Genomic DNA, 19,652 nt, shown 5'->3' on the forward strand with positions numbered 1-19,652 from the left:
TGTGCATATTGCATTTAAATCGACATAATGAGCAGATCAAACCATTATTTCCTTGCAATCACTCCCAGAAAACAAACCCCGTACTGTATATTAATAGATTGACCATGCATTATGTTTTTAATGCAACAGAATTTTTGCATTTGTTATGTGTTTATACAAATAAATTATTAAAACCAGAACACTCTCTTTTCTCTTAATTTTAACACTTTATTTGAACGTGTAAAAAAATATGAATTTTCTGATAATCATACAGATCAATCTGCCAACATTAACTTCAAGAAGAAATAAAACATAACCCTACATTGGTTATTCCCTCATGGGTCTGGAGTAGATGCACTTGTTTCTGTGCAAAGATGTTGTTCAACGAATTGTAACTTTAATGATAACGGTGAGTGTGATGATTGTGAGGCCGATACCGAGAGCGACGTTGTTCAGGATATACGCCATTCTGGATCTGCTCCTCGCTAACTCCTGCTGTCCAGCCAGGTTAGCATCTCGAGTCTGCCAAAACAGTGTCAAGTGAAAACTCTCATGAAGCAGAGACAAGAAGTTCCACAGATTCCAGTCCATGTCTCCAGCCCATGATTTTAATCAGCCGTTATATGCGTTATATGAAACATCCATATGAAAATGTTTCCAATACATCTTAAAAAGAGCTTCACAGTGATGCAATAGAAGAATCTTTTTGACTAAATGGTTCCTTAAAGAACCTTTAACATCTGAAGAACTTTCTGTTTGACAAAAGCTTTTTTAAGAAAGAGATGGTTCTTTAAAGAACCTTTGATTCAATGGTTCTTTGTGAAACCAAAAATGGTTCTTCTATAGCATCGCTTGAAGCACCTTTATTTTTAAGAGTGCACATGACTTGTCAAATTCTACTAAATATATAACTAAATTATACTAAATATATAAAATAACTGCATTCAGTTCAATAAATAGTGCAATTCTTGCATGCAACAGTGGACAGTTTATTATTCTTCATTATACACATTATTTAAAACACGAAGAGCTACTTGGTTTGATTTAATGAGCTGTGTAAGCTTTTGAACAGAATAAAGATGTGCATGTTTTTTCTTGTTTTTACTAAAAATCCCAGTTTCCCAAAAGATCTTCCTTTTTTATGTGCATTTTATGTGATATGTCTTATTCAGGTCAGTACTAAATAAAAAAAAAATTGCATGCATTTTATACGATCCCTCATATTTTGGTAAAATAATTAACACTTAAGCAGATTCTGCAAGGTGTGTGTAAACTTTTGGCCCTTATGTACATGACACAGAAGAAGTACGTGAATGAAGACTTACGTAGCAGGAGTGCATGAGAGCAGCGAAGCCCAGAGGAAAACAGCAGAACACCATGGTAAAGATGGAGTAGAAGAAGTAATCTGGCACTGCAGTGACCGCTGGCCTGAACACGGTGGGCTGAGCAGTTTGACCAACATATGCTACTGTCGGTGGGTTTATCTGACTGTTCATTTCTTCTCTTGTAAGTGTAGTAAATGATCTTTTTAAAGGTTCTTCTCTTTGGTTTAGTCCTCAGCTGAGATGCTCCTCACTGGACGCTGGTTGATCTGTAGTCGGTCTTTTGCTTTTATGACTTTTGTCTTCTGATGGTGAAGTATAGAAGCAGGAATTAGCAGGAAGTGATTTTTTTTTTGTTGATGTTGTTGTTGCATGCAACTTGCCTGCTGACATTTGCATGAGCTTCACCCAATAACAGATATGTTTTCCATGTAGATTGACTTAATACAGCAAAACATGCAAAGGAGAAAATATTTCCATATCTTTTGTATATCCAATTTACTGTAATGTATTAATGATGGTGTGTTTGTAGTTTACTTTAACCTCTAAATAAGGAATACAAAAACTATTAAAAAGTGAATATCAGCCTCTAGTTCCTCTCTTCACGAGCAGATGTCAGTGTGAGATCATAATACTCAGTTAATGTGAGCTTGATGTTTTCACCTCTCACACCATGTGCTTGAAAAACAAATCTTTTTTAATTAATGAAGAGAATTTATATACTTGTATATTTTATATACATATTCTACTTCAATTTCTGTGTGAGTGTTGAAGGAACAATGTCATTTTAGTGCATACTTGTGTAAAACACAAGGGTTGACAAGCTTCAGAAAATATATTACATAGATTTATGGAAATTGAATGGCTAGCGAGGACTTTTATTTTCAATCGCTGTCGCGAACCATCAGGACTTTTACGCTGAAAAGTATCCGAGCGGGCCGCCATTTTTAAACCGTTCCCTCACACCCCGTCGCTTCACACAGCTGAATATATTAAGCCTCCAAATAACCGGTAACGTATTTATATTCCGTTCGCGCGCTCTCCGAAAGAAAACAAGCACGGCCAGCACTTGTGTCAAAAAAGAAAAAGAAATAAATAAGTTGAGGAGGAGCTACACTACAGACAAGAAGTTGCGCGTTTTTATTCTGATGAGGATATTATTAAGCGGGATTATAAGATTCGTTTCTGGATTTCGGATTTATCCTCATCGGGATCTTGAGGAATAACGTTCCAGCAAATCCAGTCGGACTGACAGGTAACACAAGTCTTTATTTCTATCGCGTTTGTGAGTTTTTGGCGCAGTGATTCATTCGCTCTCGCTGTTTGGACGCGTTCGGTTACGCGACGCGTCTGTTTACGCGACGCTGTTTGTTACAGTAGCTGTTTGTCTTTATTTACGGAGCAGCGCAACAAAACAGCGCTCAACACATCGATATTGTGTAACACATTCCCATCAGCCTGCGCTACTGCCGGAGGACAATTTCTCCTTTGTGTAATCGCATTTCTCTCTCTGTGAATGACAGATTTTGTTCGGTTTTCGGTGAATCTTTAATCGTTCAGAAACGCCCTGTGTGTTAACACGCGGGTTGATATGACACTCAAAATGCTTTATCATACATTTCATATCCATAAAGCATAATTTATGTATTTAACACAGCCCTTGTTATTCAGATAATGTAGGTTATTTTATTTTACACGCGTCACGCAATAATAAAAGCATTATTAATTGAAGACGTCACGCAATAATAAAAACATTATTAATTAAAGAAGTATGTTGATCAGAGCTGAATATGAGTTTAACTGCAACAGATGCATGACTGTCTCACTGCGTTTGAGTTTCTTAGACACTTGGAAAAAGTAAAATAAGTTTTGAAAAGGTTTTTGAAGTTTTTTTATTTTATGTATTTATTTTTATTTATTTTTAAAAAAAATCAGCGTTACTGTATTGTGACTTATTATTGGCTTTATCAAGTATTTAAAATATATACATTACAAATTCTCAAACTTTTAAAATAATTTCTTCATAATTTATTAATAGTGAAAGCAAAAGCTTAAAATGTAAACCAATTAAATTAATAATAATAATTTATATATATATATATATATATATATATATATATATAATATATATATTTTTTTTTTTTTTTTTTTTTTTTTTTTGTAAACCACATTTATAAACTCAAATATCAATTTAAAACAATTTTGACATTTAAACGCTATATTTTATTTAAAAAAAAATTTCAATCTGTTTTGGCTGAATATGGTCAGATCTAGAGGTTTGATGAATGTTTATATTTATTATAAGTAATAATTTTCATATAAATCAATGCATTTCTGTACTATATTTAAAAAAAATATATTATTTTCGTACATTTTAACTGTATTTTGTAAACAAACCTTGCTTAATTTAAATGTAAAAACACAATTCAAAATTGTACAAAAGAAATTATATTGGAAATAAAATAATCACTTTAATGATACATTTTTTTATTATTATCTGTGTAGTAAATTGCACTTCTAGTCTTCCATAGTTTGCTCCGTCTATATGTATATGGTTTGATTAATGTCAGTAAATTAAATAATATATATACACTTTAGTGTTCAAGCCTGGGCTGGTATGAGAAGTTATAGGTTCAAACCCCCAGACGGGAAACTGAAGAAGTCCTTCCATTGTAATGAGTGTAAACTGAACTGTTTGTGCATCTTTCCCTTAAACTAGTCTTGAGAGCCTCAAACTTGTGCTGTGTTTTGTGTCCTGAGGTGCATGTGTTAATGTAGAAGATGCTGGTTTCTATCCACAGCCGACTGTAAATCACGTCTGGCAGTGTTTGGATAATGATAATGTGATTACAGTCTCAGTCTCAGCTGTTGGTTTAAACACAGCTTCAATAATGATGCATTTAACGTAGACTGTAAATGAAGTTTTGTGAACTTACTTGTGCTGTCAAGAACCCGTTTAAAAATAATAAATTCTGATTAGTCTGAATTCCAGTCTGTTTGTTTGAGAGATCCAACTGAGCATCACATGCCAACATTGACTCAAACAACAGCGTTTTTCCAATTCTGAGCTAGTTATTAAATACATAATAATAACTGATCCCTGAAACCCAACAGTTTGACTCCCATTGGGCTTGGTTTGAGTATCTGACCTCTAAACCACAACTTATTTATTTAAGAATCTTTATATAAACAATATCAGGTATTGATATATTTGTTTTTATACAAATGATATACAGTATGTGTTATAATTCTTGAAGTTATTTTCCTCACGTTTTTTCCCAATATTTAGAGCAGTGATCTTTTTATATAGGATAAATATATAAAATATATAGTTTTTATATAATGTTTTTAGATTTCCATATTATATGTATGTAAACCAACTCAAAATATTAATATAAACTATAACAACATTTTTAGCACTTAAAAAATAAACCTTAATTATAAATGATACATGTACTTGCATAAATTAAAAGCTATAATATTTAAAAACATTGCTTACATATACATTTATCTCAGAGCCTATTTATTTTTTATAAAGATTTTTATATAAATTATATAAAAATATAAAATCTATAATATAAATTATATACAGCAAGTATAAATTATAATTTATATTATAGATTTTATAGTTGTATCTTTTTTTTCTTAAGTTAATTTTTTTTCTCAGTGTTCAGATTATATAAATGTATAATATTTTTATATAATGTGTGTAATATAATTATCAACAGTATTTATATAAAATACATTTTAAAAACACTCTGGATTTTTTTTTTTTTTTTGGAAAAGTTCTTTTTGGAAAACAAATAAAAAAATGAATAAACTATAAAAAATGTTTTACTTGAAATAAAAACATAAATTATAAACAGTACTTATTGATGAAAAATACTTTAAAATATTTTTATATATTATATAAAGCAAATAATACAGATTTAGATATTTTATTTTTTATACAGTTTGTATATGTGTGTGCGTGTATATATATATATATATATATATATATATAAACTGAAATAAAAATGAACAAAAAAACAACAAAATTAAAGTAAAAAATATAAAAATAAAAACTAATTCAGCATATTAATAATAGCTATAATTTGAACTATTTTAGTTCTTGTTTTAACAATAAAAACTACAGCCAAAGAAGTGCATCCCCAAGGCTCTGATATTCTAGATGTGGCTCAGGATCCTCTAAAAGGTGACCCACAAATCACTTGAGACTTGAACATTTTGATTTGACACTTTGTGCTTGTACATCCGAACCTGCAGCCAAGGACAGACTCTTAATAACAAACACAAACACCATCAGAGTTCACAGATACGTCACTGTTTCTCCAGCAGAGCGTCTGTGCGTGTGAGATAAGCGTGTGCGGTCACATGATCTACAGCCAGCCAGCGGCGTCATGATGCATGCGTGTTGTTCACCGCCAGCCGTTCTCTTTAATCTGCTGAGCCAAACCAAGCCACATGCACAAGTGACCCACTGATCTCTATTTTTGGCTACTGATGTTGTTTCTATTAGTAAACTTTCAGTGTCTTTTTATTATGTTTGCATAGACCTGTTATTTGTTTCAGGTAGAAATGTTGTCAGTTCTAACGCTTCTGTGTGGAGTTGGATGAATGCATTTGGCATTAACTTTTTTTATTTGGAATGCATTTAGACTTTGAACAGTAAAGAATGGCCTGCAACACAGAGGTCATGGGTTCGATTCCCAGAGAAAGCAAGAACTGGTCAAATGTAAACGTGCACCTTGAATGCGATGCAAGTTGCTTTGGATAAATGTTTGTTAAAAGCGTGAATGTAAATGTAACTGGTTCTTTTCTTGTGCTTAATGATTAGTGCAAACAATGCCATGGTTCTGGGTTTGATTCCCAGGGAAAGTGAGAGTGCACACCAATCTAAGTTGTTTTGGATGAAAGTATCTGCTAAATGCATGGGTTTTCCTGTAGCTCAAACAGTAGAGCAAATGCTGAATTTCTGTTTGCTTGTTTGCCAAAAACGTTCTTGAGTTAACAGAAAGAACAAACCTGAATTCAGTAGTGTTTGTTAAACTCAAACTTAGAAGTGTGAACTATGACTTGCATCAGTGTGGCATGTTTTGCATGAAAGATCTTGTTGGTTTTTACATTTATATGAATGCATTTGGCAGATGCTTTTAAATTGCATTCATGGTTATGCATTTTATCACTTCATCCATTTCCTGGTAATCGAATGCTTGAAATTGCTAAATGCATGCTCAGATAAACGAGTTACAACATATAATTGTCTCATTACAGAATGTTAATATTATGGAGATTGTTTTCTTGTGTATTCTGCATGTCAATTTGAGCAATTTGGTGCTTTCAATTCTGCAAGATGTTTGGTTCTTGGCATAAAACGTTCTTGAGTTAATAGAAAAAAACAAACCTGTAATTAGTAGTTTTTGTTAAATTAAGCATGTTGCTGAGAGTTAGTAGTTTGAGCTTTGATTTCTTGATTTACTTCTGTAACATGAGCTACAATACCTATTTATATTATTATATTATCTTTATATAATAATAGAGGTGATTTGTGCACTTTAATTTGAGCAATTTGGTGCTTCCTCCTCTGGGAGATTTTCAGTTGTTTGACTAAAACGTTCTTGAGTAAATAGAAAAACGACCCTGTAATTAGTAGTTTCTGTTAAATCAACCCTAATGCTGGAAGTTAGTAGTTTAAACTAAAAAATGCATCAACGCAGCAGGATTTTCATGACAAACACTGCATGCATTAAATGTAAAAATCTAGTTGCTGTTTTTATCTGGGCTATTTTAATCACACATTTCTATTTTCACATGACGAGAGAGCTCTGGGAAGAGGCATGCCATTTAAGACTGCATTATTTGATTCTTCTAGTTTGTTGTCACAGAGATGCATTTAATCAAATTAAACTCAAATCCTATTGCATTTTTTTTCTTAGAACGTGAAGCTAATTATAAGCATTTGATTTTGTTTTGATGTTCAGAAATATTGCATTTTAAATTCGATGTGAAATATTTTTGGAGCAGTGTTTTGGCGCTTTTTGAATGCATCTGCTGCCACTTGTGTGTTTATTACATATCTGGGTTTAAATAAGAGTGTTGTGCTAGAAGCTCAATTTAGCAAGTGTTGTTTTTTTTTTTTTTCATGCATTTATATTTATGCATTTGCAAGGTCCCTGAGAGCTGAAACCATGACGCACGAAACCTCAATGTCAGGGGCTCAGCTTTACGAGAAAAGCTATTAATGAAATATTTAAAGTTTGAAATTGATTACATCAATGCATCCAGAGCCAGGAGAGGTTTCAGATTTCATATGAAGCATGTGATGCCGTGTAGATAACTCGATCGAGCGTGGTTTTTAATAAGCGCAGCGGTGCAGGACATTACTGAACAAATCAAATGATCTCTAGATAGAGCAGCGTAACAGTCTGAACGCATCCACGAGCTCCAGAAGATCCGGCTGAAGTCTGGGTGAGATCCGGCGGAATCACAGCAGACCCTCGAGCGTGTGTTTTCTGACCGATCTGATTCCTGTGAAACCACAAATCATCATCTTCACAGGTTCTTGTTAAGAGGATGAAGATGCATGGACCTCAGGATTCCCGATGAAGACCTGATCTGGTTTAACCCGATCCAACAAACATGAACTTTTTATTTTTCTCCGTAGGCTTTTCAGAGTAGGCTTTTTAAACTCCCCATTTCATTGAAATTGCATGAAAAGCCTTCAGATTTCTTCCTTTTGTGAAGAAGGTTTTTTAAACTTATTTTCAATCCAGTTTTGGAAGCTTTGAACCAAACTGATCAGTTCGGGGATGACTCATCTGGTTCCCCAGCAAAATATTAAAACAAGATGAAGATGAACTCGGTAGAGCAAAACTCGGTAGAGCCAAGCTAGTAGATCTAGCTTCTGCTTACAAAACTCAAAAAGCCCTCTCTCTTCCTGTTTCCATGGTAACAGTGACATCTTGCTTTAGCATTTACATTTTTTAATGGTGTGTTTAAAACTGTTAAAGTCATGAACCAGATTATTTTACAAAACTACTTTATTGTGTATTTATTTTTTTATTATAATTGTATTTTTTCAGAACTGAATGGTTGTAAAGAATCAGATTTTTTTTTTTTCATTATTTTATTTTTGTTTTTATTTTATCTTAACCAAATGATTTTTAAGGAACATATTTTTTTTCATAAGTATTTTATTTTATTTTTGTTCATTATTTTATATTTTGTTTCATTTTAATATTACGGGATGGTTTAAAGAAAACCAAATTAGATTTTTACTAATTTAACTAATTATTTTATTTTGTTTTATTTTTTTATTTGAATGTTTTTTTTTATTTTACATTTGAATCTGTTAGTGAAGACAGACTATAAATAGACAGCACATTTTCTTTTATTTTATTTATTATGATTTTCAATTGTATATATATATATATATATATATATATATATATATATATATACATATACACATACATATATATATATATATATATATATATATATATATATATATATATATATATATATATATATATATATATATATATATATATATATACAAACTGACTCAATTGTGTATATATATACAAACTGACTTTTTGCGTGTAATATCTTAATTAGTTATTTTGATTAAGAAAAGATGCAAATATGCATATGGGCATTTAACAGCTATTTTTTACTCAAGACAGCCAGTGGGTTTAGTTTATATTTGACACTACAGATAATATAGAAATTTATTTTATTTTTTAATATTTTTGTTAGTATATTTTATTTTTTAACCTGGCTTTTATTCTTTATATTTTTTCCTATTAGCTTTTTTCATTTTTATTAATTTTATATGATACATTTAGGTATTTATTTAAAATCTAATCAGTTTGACACATTTAGATTTATTATTAGGGCTGTAGCGGTTCAGATTGCTCACTGTTTGGTTCAGTATGTGCTATGTTCTGGGGAAAAAAGGAAATAAAATAAGAAAATAATAACAATAATAGCACAAATAAATGCAGAGCAAAGATGCAAATAAAATAAACTGGCATCTTCAAACAGTGTGCACGAGTTCTCAAGCGCTCATTCTTTGCTTGAATGTATAAGTTGACAAGGCTGACAAAGTATCATGGGAGTTGTATCTTGGTTTGGTTTGAACATCGTTACACCTCTACTGTGTTTCTCCTCTAGATTCGACACACTTATGGAACTGATTACATACACTTTCCATTGCATATGGTTGATCGTCTCCCACTTTTACCACTTTTATTTAAAGCGAACTATCTTTCGGTCTTAAAAGTCTGGTGCAAAACCAATGAAATCGAGCTTTAGTTAATCGATTCATCATCCAAAATTACATGAGCAGACAGTAAGTACTGAGGCAAGCCTAAAAAAAAATGTGACCACATTTTGTCCCAAATTGAAACCATAATTTATTGCAAACCTTCCTCTTTCCTCTTATTTAATGCCATGAATCTGCATAATAGTTGTGTCCAATCACGTTTGAGCTAGTGATTGCAGCAGCTGGGTGAATGGTGGGCATCTAGTTACTTTCATCCATCTCAGTAACATTGCATTGGTTTTACCTGCATGTGTTCGAACCTACAACCTCAGATCACTAGTAGTTAGACATCCCAGAAAACTCCCACACAGACGTCTGTCCCCGGTGCGGCACAAACACTCGACTCCCCTGTGCTTGCCTCAGATCGGTTTTTAGATGTAGCTGAAATGTGGATCGGTGTGGGCTGTTTAGATTTCCCATGGTTCCTGTCATGGCGTTGTGCACTGGGCTGTAGAGGGAATATCTGTTGTTGGTGGAGCGTGTGAGAGCAGGTGAGCTCTGGGACGAGTGGGCTGATTCAGACGGAGGAGAGAGGAGTCAGACGCCCATCCAGCGAGGGTCCACTGCGTCAGAACGATCTGTATTATATAAGCACACACAGTATGAGGGAGATGCTGACTGCATGCATGTTTGCTTGTTGATGATGACTGTACTCTAAACGTTGGAGGAAACCAGAGACTGCGATTGTCATGTGTGCTGCTTTAAACTAATAATATCATATTGGTGAAACAGATTTGGTAAAGGCTCCTCCAGAGCCTATTTGTGTTTGCACTCTGGAATGTTTTTGTAGCATTGAGCAATGCAGCCAATCACAGACCGATCTGTTGATTCTTGAGCACCTGTGATTGGCCATTGTGTTAAAGTTAGTCAGTAATTTAATGATAATATGGAACCACTTTTTGCTCGCTTTCTAGCCTACATAGTAGGGGTGTCACGTTTTCGATTTTAAATCGAAATCGTTCGAAATTAAGTCACAGTCTCAAACTTCGAATAAAAAAATGGAATCGTCGATGCTGCCACGCCCCCATGTTGTATGACGGCAAATCAATGACAAAAATAACCGAGCATACAGCTGATGCTGGCGCGCGCGCTATATGGCTTCCGCGAGAGGAAAACTGAATCGGATGCGAAGAAACGGGAGCCCATTTCAAACTCTTGCGCGCGCGTGACATGTACTCTGCGCGCAATACAAGCCCTCGCACGCAATAAAAGCCCTCGCGCGCGCATGCTCATTCCCCACATCCTCGCCCTCGATCATCTCACCTCTGCTCGCGCGAACAATTTTATTTTTGTCAGTCGTGGGGCGGGGCTTGCTGTTTTAGTTGTTATCTCAAATGTCATTGGTTATTCCCCTTTTCCTAAAGTCAGTATTCAACGCCTGATAGAAAATGATTAATAATTCACTTGACTTGACCCATGACTTCATCAGTGGACCAGATACATATGAGTAATCATTTCTTTTGCTTGTTTAATTTATTTTTGTTTTTAATGTAATTTAATGCATTGTTTATAGAGTAGATCTTTTGTAGATACTTGATTAACTGGAATTCTTCTGATTGCTAGTGATTGCAGTCTTGTAATAAGAGATACACATATTTTACAGACTGTAATGATGCACACACACACACATACATACATATATATAAATCTAAATCTAAATGAATGACAGTGAAGTGTTTAACAAGTGTTTTATCTTTAATCTTTTAAATAGATACATCGTAATATCTTTTGTGAAGAAGACTACACTTGCAAAAGAGAAACTGGATGGCAGTTTATTTTAAGTTTTCAATTGACTAAAGATATAAGTTATTGTTACATTATGTTGTTAATAAAAGTTTTAAATTTGAAACTTTTTAAAAGTCTAGTTTGAAAAATGACAATCTGTGCTTTAAAAAGAATAAATGTAAAAATCGAGAATCGAATCGAGCCGTGAGCTTAGAATCGAAAATGCAATCGAATCGAGGATTTGGAGAATCGTGACACCCCTACTACATAGGCATTCAGAATTGAATAAAAGTTTTGATGTCTACATAACAATTGCAATGCAATGAAATTACGATTTATTTGACATATTTCCTAATCTTTAAATCATCAGTGATCAATGATCAGTGAATCAATATATCAGAATCAATATATATATAAGAATAATCTGAACTTAAAATTAAAATAAATCTGTAAATCATTTAGTTGCTTTCTAAATGAAAGCTGTTTCTAACACTTATCTCCCGATACCAGTCATTTAAAAATATATATATAAAAAAAAAATATTCTTTGTGTTAATTTCACAAAGAAATAGTTAAAACATGAAAACTTTACAAAGTCTGATTTAAAGGTTATACTCACATCATTACTCAGGTGCTCATGTAATTAGCACATGTCAAATTCAAAGCTGCTTCTGACACTTATCAGTCAATAACGATCATTTAAAAATGGCAAATATCGGCCGATATATGGCAATGTATCGGTCAACCGATAATATTAAAATACTATTTTGATAATTTTTTTTGCTCTGCATTAGTTGCTTTTTTGTATAATTATGAGCACAAATTGATCTTGTCCATTTTGTCTTCTCCTCAGGTGCTTGATCAGGATGTTGCAGTGATTGCGGTGAAACATCTGGTCATGATGATGTGGAGTTTTGGGAACCCGACCTGTGCGAATCAGGCCAACTGTTACAGCAATGCTTCCAAAGACTACTGCTACTCGGCCCGGATCCGCAGTACCGTGCTGCAGGGGCTGCCCTTCGGAGGGGTTCCCACCGTCCTCGCACTGGACTTCATGTGCTTCCTGGTAAGTGTCCTTTATGGAAAACTGTGCACCTTGACGTCTTTGATCTCTGCCTGTAGAAGAAAACAAAAATAGTAATTTTTATTTTCTTCAGTCTGTTGACTGTTGTCATTATCTGGGTCTTAATAGATGTCAAAACTAGAAAAAAAAATGACCACAGTTGGGTAGAACAGAATTATTGTTCAGGTGCTAAGCATCCTTGAACAAAACTGCAGATTTATCTGGATTTCCTAGTTATAGCACCCCATATGGACTGAATTGGATGCAAAATGGATTGTTCCCTCAAATTGTCCTGATGTTCATATCTACTAAACGTCATTACGTTTGATTATTGTGTTTAGAAGATACATCCATTAGAAGTAGGCCATGGCTAAACATTTAATTGACACTTTGCAAAGACCCGCCCCCCCCACCCTTAGTTTCTGTTGCTACTTCCAATAAGCCATGGCCGCTCTCATGTCGCACATCATGTTATCAAGCAGTGACAAATGCATAGATGACCAATTAATTGTAGAGGTGGGAATCTTAAGGCACTTAACGATTCGATCCGAATCGAATCAAGTACCTGTAACGTCGTGCGAAATCCTTGGTTTTCCACAACGGAGTACGGGCGCAGATCTTTGGCAATAAAACCCGCCACTGATCGGGTAATTCGTTTTGCCTTTTCAGAATTCGGTGGACTTTGCTACTTGATCCAGGGTCCTTTGAATGTAACCGGGAGTGTTCGTGATTGGAAGAGAATGCTGTTTCTCCAGCTCTGAGTGGAACACACAGTATGGCTTTTATCAACGACACCTTCGGTGTCTTCAGAAAATCCAAAATGTTGCCACACATCCGATTTTAAATGAGATGGTGCAGGTCGTAGTTTGTCCATTTTATCTTAAACGAAGCTAATTCACCAGCATATGAACGGTCGTCCATCACCGTCTTTTTTGTTTGGTCACGTGAGTCTTGACAGCGCTTGCATTTGAATTGAACACAGAATCGATTCTGAATTTTTGAGAATCGATTCTGGATCGTTAGATAACGAATCACGATGCATTGATGCATCGAGCTTTTCTCCCACCACTAATTGATTGTATGTATTAGTTTGACTTCTCTTTTTCCCAGGGAACACACATACTGGTAAAAAAAAAAGAATATAAGTTGCTTTGGATAAAAGCGTCTGCTAAATGCATGAATGTAAAATGTTATCACATGGCTGATTGTCTCTGCATCTCCACCTCAGGCTCTTCTTTTTGTCTTCTCCATCTTGCGGAAAGTGGCATGGGATTACGGCCGTCTGGCTCTGGTGACCGATGCTGACAGGTAAGGACATGTCGCTGTCAAACCTGCCTGATGGAAGGGTGTCACTTAGATGTCAAATTCAATCATTTCTCATTGGTGTATACTTCAGTTTTTTATATTCTTTGTAGAAAATGTATGTATGTATGGTTTTTTATTTGGGAATAGGTCAAGAAAAAGAAAATTGGGGTGAAAAAGAGTGCATTTCATCCTGGCGTTATTTGAGTCCCATGTGCACAGCCTGAAAAATGACAGGGTTTAGCAGATGTGGAGAAAATCCCTGAATCCCTGTTTCCCACTGTGACCTTAAATGACCAGCATTAATGGACATCATCTCATCCAATCAATAAAGTTATTTCATAGAGTACAACCTATGGTGGCCAGAAGTATCCAGTAATGGCCGCAAACCTGGTGTTTGAGTAGAATCACTGAGATTCACCATCATTTTGTGCTTGCCGCAGGTCTTAAGAGCACATTTGAGTCCACAGAAAGACCAGCACCTCTGGTCATTGATGAAATAGTGTTTCTGTGTCTCATGGGATGAAATTTAAGTCTGTTTTCTTTTAAGATTCTGTAGTCGTACAAAAAAGTAAACTCCTTGGTTTTCAGAGATGAGCCCATTGCTCTTTCCATTAATGTCAAATAAAGACATACACAGCTCAATTAAAAACTCAAATTATAGCCAAAATTTGCTACTCTTAAGGTAAATAAATAGCAAAATGAGAGAAAATTATCACAGTTTGGTAGTAAAGAACAAGTGTTGTGTAGAAGCTGAACTTTCTTGATCAAAATTGCCGATTCAACAGTATTTCCTAGTTATAGCGCCCCCTATGGGGGGATTTGGATGAAAATTGGAGCGTGTCGTCAAATTGCTCTGATATTTATACGTACCAAGTTTCATTAAGTTTGAGCATTGCTTTCAGAAGTTACATACTTTAGTAGAAACAGGACATGGCCAAACAGTTAATTGGCTTGTGTGTGCTGAATGAATAAATGAATCACATTCCTCTAAATGATGTTTGTTCAGGAGTGTCTCTTGATGATGTTAGTAGTATTGGACCCTTTTAAATCAGTTTCTGCTTCACAGAGATGATCATCTTCCATCTGTACACCCCACGTCTGCTTTTCGCCCAGTCTCACAGGTGCAACTAAACGCACCCAAAACCCTTCATGATCCGCTGACATGTCTTTGGCAGGGAGGGAAGTGGATTAAAAAGCACTCACACAAGCCATCTGCTTCATTAAAAACAGATTTCATTATTGCTGAGCAAACATGCGGTGTTTCTTCCGCTGTCAGTGCACATCTCCACTGTGTTTCTATTTTCACTCTGCTCTTCCTCCTCTAACTTTTCTTTGTTTAGTGTTTTTTTTTCTTCCCTCGCTGGTGTGGAATGGAGCCCACATATAATTTTCCATTGAATCGATCATGTATTATTTGCTGCTTATTAATGTTGCTGGAAATAGACAGAGCCACTAGCACAGCCTTTTTTAACTTTGTTATATAAGTGCCACATATATATGTTTTTTTTTTCATTTTATTTTAAAGACTGAGCTTTTAAGAGCTGCAGTTTAATCTGGTGTTCACTATCCAGACACTACCCTGGGACTACCTTGAATTTGTTAGTGATTTCTTTTTTAAAAGTGTGTTCCCGTGATGCTTTTCTTCTTCCTGTAGTAGATTAGACACAGGAAATAGAGCTTTGATGGGCTTACAACTGGATTCTTATGGTACATAGGCCAATTTGCTGTACTTGCTCCCTCTTTAGGGTGTACTCGCACTCACTTTCTTTCACCGTGTACATTCGTCCGTCCTCTTAATCAGTCTCTCATCACCAAAGGCCATGTAAAAATGCCTTTGACTTTTGTATGTTGATGTGGTTTGGAGATGGTGTTTCTGGACCGCTGCGTGCTGCTAACTGCACAGTGTCCGTCTGTAATAACAGCGACACACTCCAGAGGAAAGACCCCTCAAATGTGTTTCCCACGTGGACTGTACATTGAACACGAGACTGCAGTCTGTACAGTTCAAAGTGAATAGATTTACATTCTAAACACTTACTGAAGTGAAAGCACAGCTGTAATGTGGTGTAATTGAGCCGCTTTTTTAAAATTCTTTATTTTTTTTTTTATTTAAAATTGTATTTTATTTAGTGTTAATTTTATATTGTTATTGGATATTTAATTTTTTCTATTATATTTGATAATTTATATTTTAAATTTATATTTTGTTGTATTTTTATATTTTTTAAAATGTTATTTTTGATTTTTTTATATATATATTTGTTTTATTTTTTACTTTATTTAACTTTTTTATTTCTTAGATTATAAAAAAAATATTTTTGCATTTTTATATTATAATTTTTGTTATTCTTTTTTCTTTATTTATAATTTTATTTTATTTAGTGTTAATTTTATATTGTTATTAGATATTTTTTTTTCTATTATATTTGATCTATATCTTTTTTAAAATGTTTTTTTTTTTTATATATATTTGTTTTATTTTTTACTTTTTATTAAACTTTTTTTTATTTCTTAGATTTTATTTTTTATGCATCTTATTTAAAATGTTATCTTTTGTTGTCATTTTTATATTGTGATTTTATTTCTTTACAATAAAGTATTTTAATTGCACGTCATCTTTAAAGTATATTGGGAGGTACTGATATGTTCACAGATATACCGTGTATCTCTGTTTCTCATCTAACACTGCTCTTCTTCCACAGCTGAAGCTCTGACAGCTGCAGTCTTCAGAAATGTGTTGATCTGAATGTGTTCAAGCTTATTTTTTCTTTCCTTCCCAAGACAGAAGAGAAGATTCAGCGGTCTGGAGGAGCGGGAGTAGTATGTTCTGTTATTGTTCCTCTACTTTATTCTGCTCGCTGAAAAACTAACCGCTCACTTCTTCTGATAAACATGTGTGTGTGTGTGTGTAATGGTTTGTAACTGTGGGGATGTCACTGTAGAGGGAAGTCTGTGAGAGATTGTTGTCCTCAGTGTTTTCTTGCACTGCTCACCACATATTAATTTTCCTCGTGTGTGTGTGTGATGATTTACTCAGGGCCATTTACGAAGGGCCTCTAACACACGAGTGTCAATAACCGCCTGCCCTCCGTGTCTCTCTTTGTGACGTTTGTTATTTGACTACAGTAGGAGGAAGGAACGCAGTAACTATGAGCCTGTACGCAGGTAAAAGAGCTTTAGCGTGTCTCTCTGACCTGTTGTGACCCCAAAAGTGGATCCTAACAAGACCCCTCAGTATTGTGAGTCGTCCTGCCCTGTGAATGTGTATCTTCTCATATAGAGCGATTTGGTGATCGTAGATGGATATGATTTCCTCAACAGAGCTGTTGAGGTCGTGATAGCCGTAGATGAGCGTGTCCTTGTTCTCCCAGTGTTGCCCTAATGGGCCGAAACAACAAATGAGTCGATTTCAAATGGATTTAAAAGAATGTTTCACCAAAGAAAATGAAAGTTATGTTATAATTTTATTCAGCTTCATGATGTTCCAAAGTTTTTTTTGAGAGCCTAATTGTACAGAATTTCTTTAAAACAGATTACCGTAGTTAACTTAATATTAAGTGAATTTATTTATATATATATATATATTATATTATATATAACAAAAAAATGTATTATAAAAAAATATAGATATATTTTTTATTTTTATTTTACTTGCACATTTTATCTTTTAAATATAATGAGAGATTTTTTTTTTGCCATACAAGCACTGCTGACTTACTAAATGATTTGATTGACAGGTGATGTGTTGACCAAATGAAATCAAGTGTAGAAATAGAGCTTGGATTCAGTTCAGTGTGTAATGCAAACAGTGCTGAGGTCAAGAAATGCTTAATACAGGGATTTATTTGTACTTATTTGCTAAATGTTCATTCTAGCCTGGTTATCTGTGAAGCCCTGTTCTTATCACTGCGTTAGAGACGCAGCAGTGCAGGTGTTTCAGAGAGGACCTCACAGATCCTCCTTCTGTTAGTTAATGAGTCTGTCAGTCATCCAGACCTGAGCGATGCTTTAGAAGGCGTAAATAAATGACTTTGGGTGCTAAAATGTGTAAGAATAAGTATTTATATTATAAAAAAACTAGGAATATGTAAGATTATATAATATGTTGAGGAATCTTTATTTTGCTGTTTAAAGTGCCGTTACTTGAAATCAGTCAAAATTCACCTAATTGTACACTTTAACTTTAATTACATAAAATGAAAATTAATGTTTTTGTTTACTTCTTGCAAGTGCATAAATGACAGACAAATAATCAAATTGAGTGCATTTTATTATACGTGTGTGTTTGTGTAATATATATAATGAAAGTGAAATTTTTTTAAGGTTTTTGTTTTTACTATCATTATGATTATTTTTATTTAAAGTGCATAAATAGATGACTTTCAGATTAACAAGTTAATTTTATTTTTGTCTTGGCATTTATTATATAAATATATAAGAATTTATATAATAAAAATACGGAGTATGTTTAATAAATTTAAATGAATTTATTATTAAATTATATTTAGTATACATGTATTTATTTGTATATGAGCCTAATTCTACCAGACTTTATTTTATTTATATATATATATATATATATATATATATATATATATATATAAATTTTTTTTTTTTTTTTTTTTTTGGAAGCACATTAACAAATGACTTTGGATGCTGAAAAGTTTAAGGTGATGGTAGCTTTTAAACATTCAAAACTGAGTCAAAGGAGGCTGGAAGTGTCTTCCTGTTAGGATGGTTTAGATCTGTGTTTGCTCTGCAGTGTGTTTTGGGATTAGATGTGGTTTTGAGGATTAAAATCTTTCAGGGTATGGAGGGAAATGTGTATTACAGATGTATTCTTTGTTTCTCTAGCACCTAAATACTTAATATGCCATCTACCCCAAGATGAGACTGACCTACAGAGTCTGGCTCCACTTGACTCATTTCAGTCCCTCAGAATAACCTGAAACATCCACTTTAACACTTCAGCAGACCTGAACCAGTGTTTCTCTCTCCCTGCTTTCTGTCTCTTGTTTGTGTACAGTGTGGCTTCAGCTCTTCATTCTGAAACACCAGACCGTTATGAACGTCTCACCTCCGTCTCCAGCTCGGTGGACTTCGAACAACGAGATAATGTAAGACACCTGTCCACAGTGTTGGGGAAAGTTACTTTTTATGAAAAGTAATGACTTTGGATCAGACTCAATGTCTTTATTCGTTGTATCCCAGTCCTTCTAGCTCCCTGTGTAGTCTATTGAATCGTTCATGCAACACTAACCTTATGTCAATGTTATATACATTTGGAAAGATCCATGAGATACAGATTTCGCTTTAAATCACTGTCATGATGAATCAGCATTTCTGTGCTCTTTTCTGACCGCATCCTTGAAAGTCCCCAGAAGCCTTCAGAAGAGAAACTGACTCAACAGAACCCCCAAATAAACTCCCTCAAATTGAAACCTCAGGATCCCTTAAAGTGATTTAAAAGCAGTGGTTGACAAATTTAGATTTTTTTTTTAATGGCAAGTATAAAGCAGAGATATATGATATAACACTATTTAATTAATAGATGGTAAAGACACATGCATTTAGAATTATATTCTACAATTTTTTTATTTATTTTACATTATATTTATATCTTCACATAATAATTTGAATATTATATATGAAAAAAATATTTGAATGATTAAATCCGATTGAGGGGAGAAAGCCAAAAGTAAACTTTCCATTATATATATAAACCAACTCTAAAACTGTAAATTAAAATGTATTCAATTAAAAATAAGTTAAACTAAAAGTTTTTTTTTTTTCATTTTTTACATTTCAATGTAAAAAGGTATGGCATTAAGAGCCAACTTTGGAGCCTGGTTTGGACATCTCTTCTGTAAAATAAACCGATTTATTTAAATTGTAACTTCTACAGTGTGTAATCCTAATATATATATTTT

The 19,652-nt window shown here is 33.8% G+C and overlaps 1 protein-coding gene across 3 annotated transcripts in view; it reads left to right on the plus strand.

Moving 5' to 3' along the window:
- The first annotated feature begins 2,243 nt into the window (after window positions 1-2,243).
- LOC128021967 (CSC1-like protein 2) overlaps window positions 2,244-19,652 on the plus strand; it is a 36,986-nt gene continuing 19,577 nt past the window's right edge. The window contains exons 1-5 of one of the 3 annotated variants that reach the window (XM_052609078.1): window positions 2,244-2,556; window positions 12,208-12,420; window positions 13,646-13,725; window positions 16,504-16,542; window positions 18,749-18,839. In XM_052609078.1, coding sequence (XP_052465038.1) covers window positions 12,253-12,420; window positions 13,646-13,725; window positions 16,504-16,542; window positions 18,749-18,839 — 378 coding nt within the window. In that variant the 5' untranslated portion in view covers window positions 2,244-2,556; window positions 12,208-12,252. The remainder of the gene's footprint in view (window positions 2,557-12,207; window positions 12,421-13,645; window positions 13,726-16,503; window positions 16,543-18,748; window positions 18,840-19,652) is intronic. The other 2 variants (XM_052609079.1, XM_052609080.1) reach the window with 2 other exon arrangements.

This window comes from Carassius gibelio, chromosome A11, assembly GCF_023724105.1.
Source record: "Carassius gibelio isolate Cgi1373 ecotype wild population from Czech Republic chromosome A11, carGib1.2-hapl.c, whole genome shotgun sequence".
NCBI classification, from domain to species: Eukaryota; Metazoa; Chordata; class Actinopteri; order Cypriniformes; family Cyprinidae; genus Carassius; species Carassius gibelio.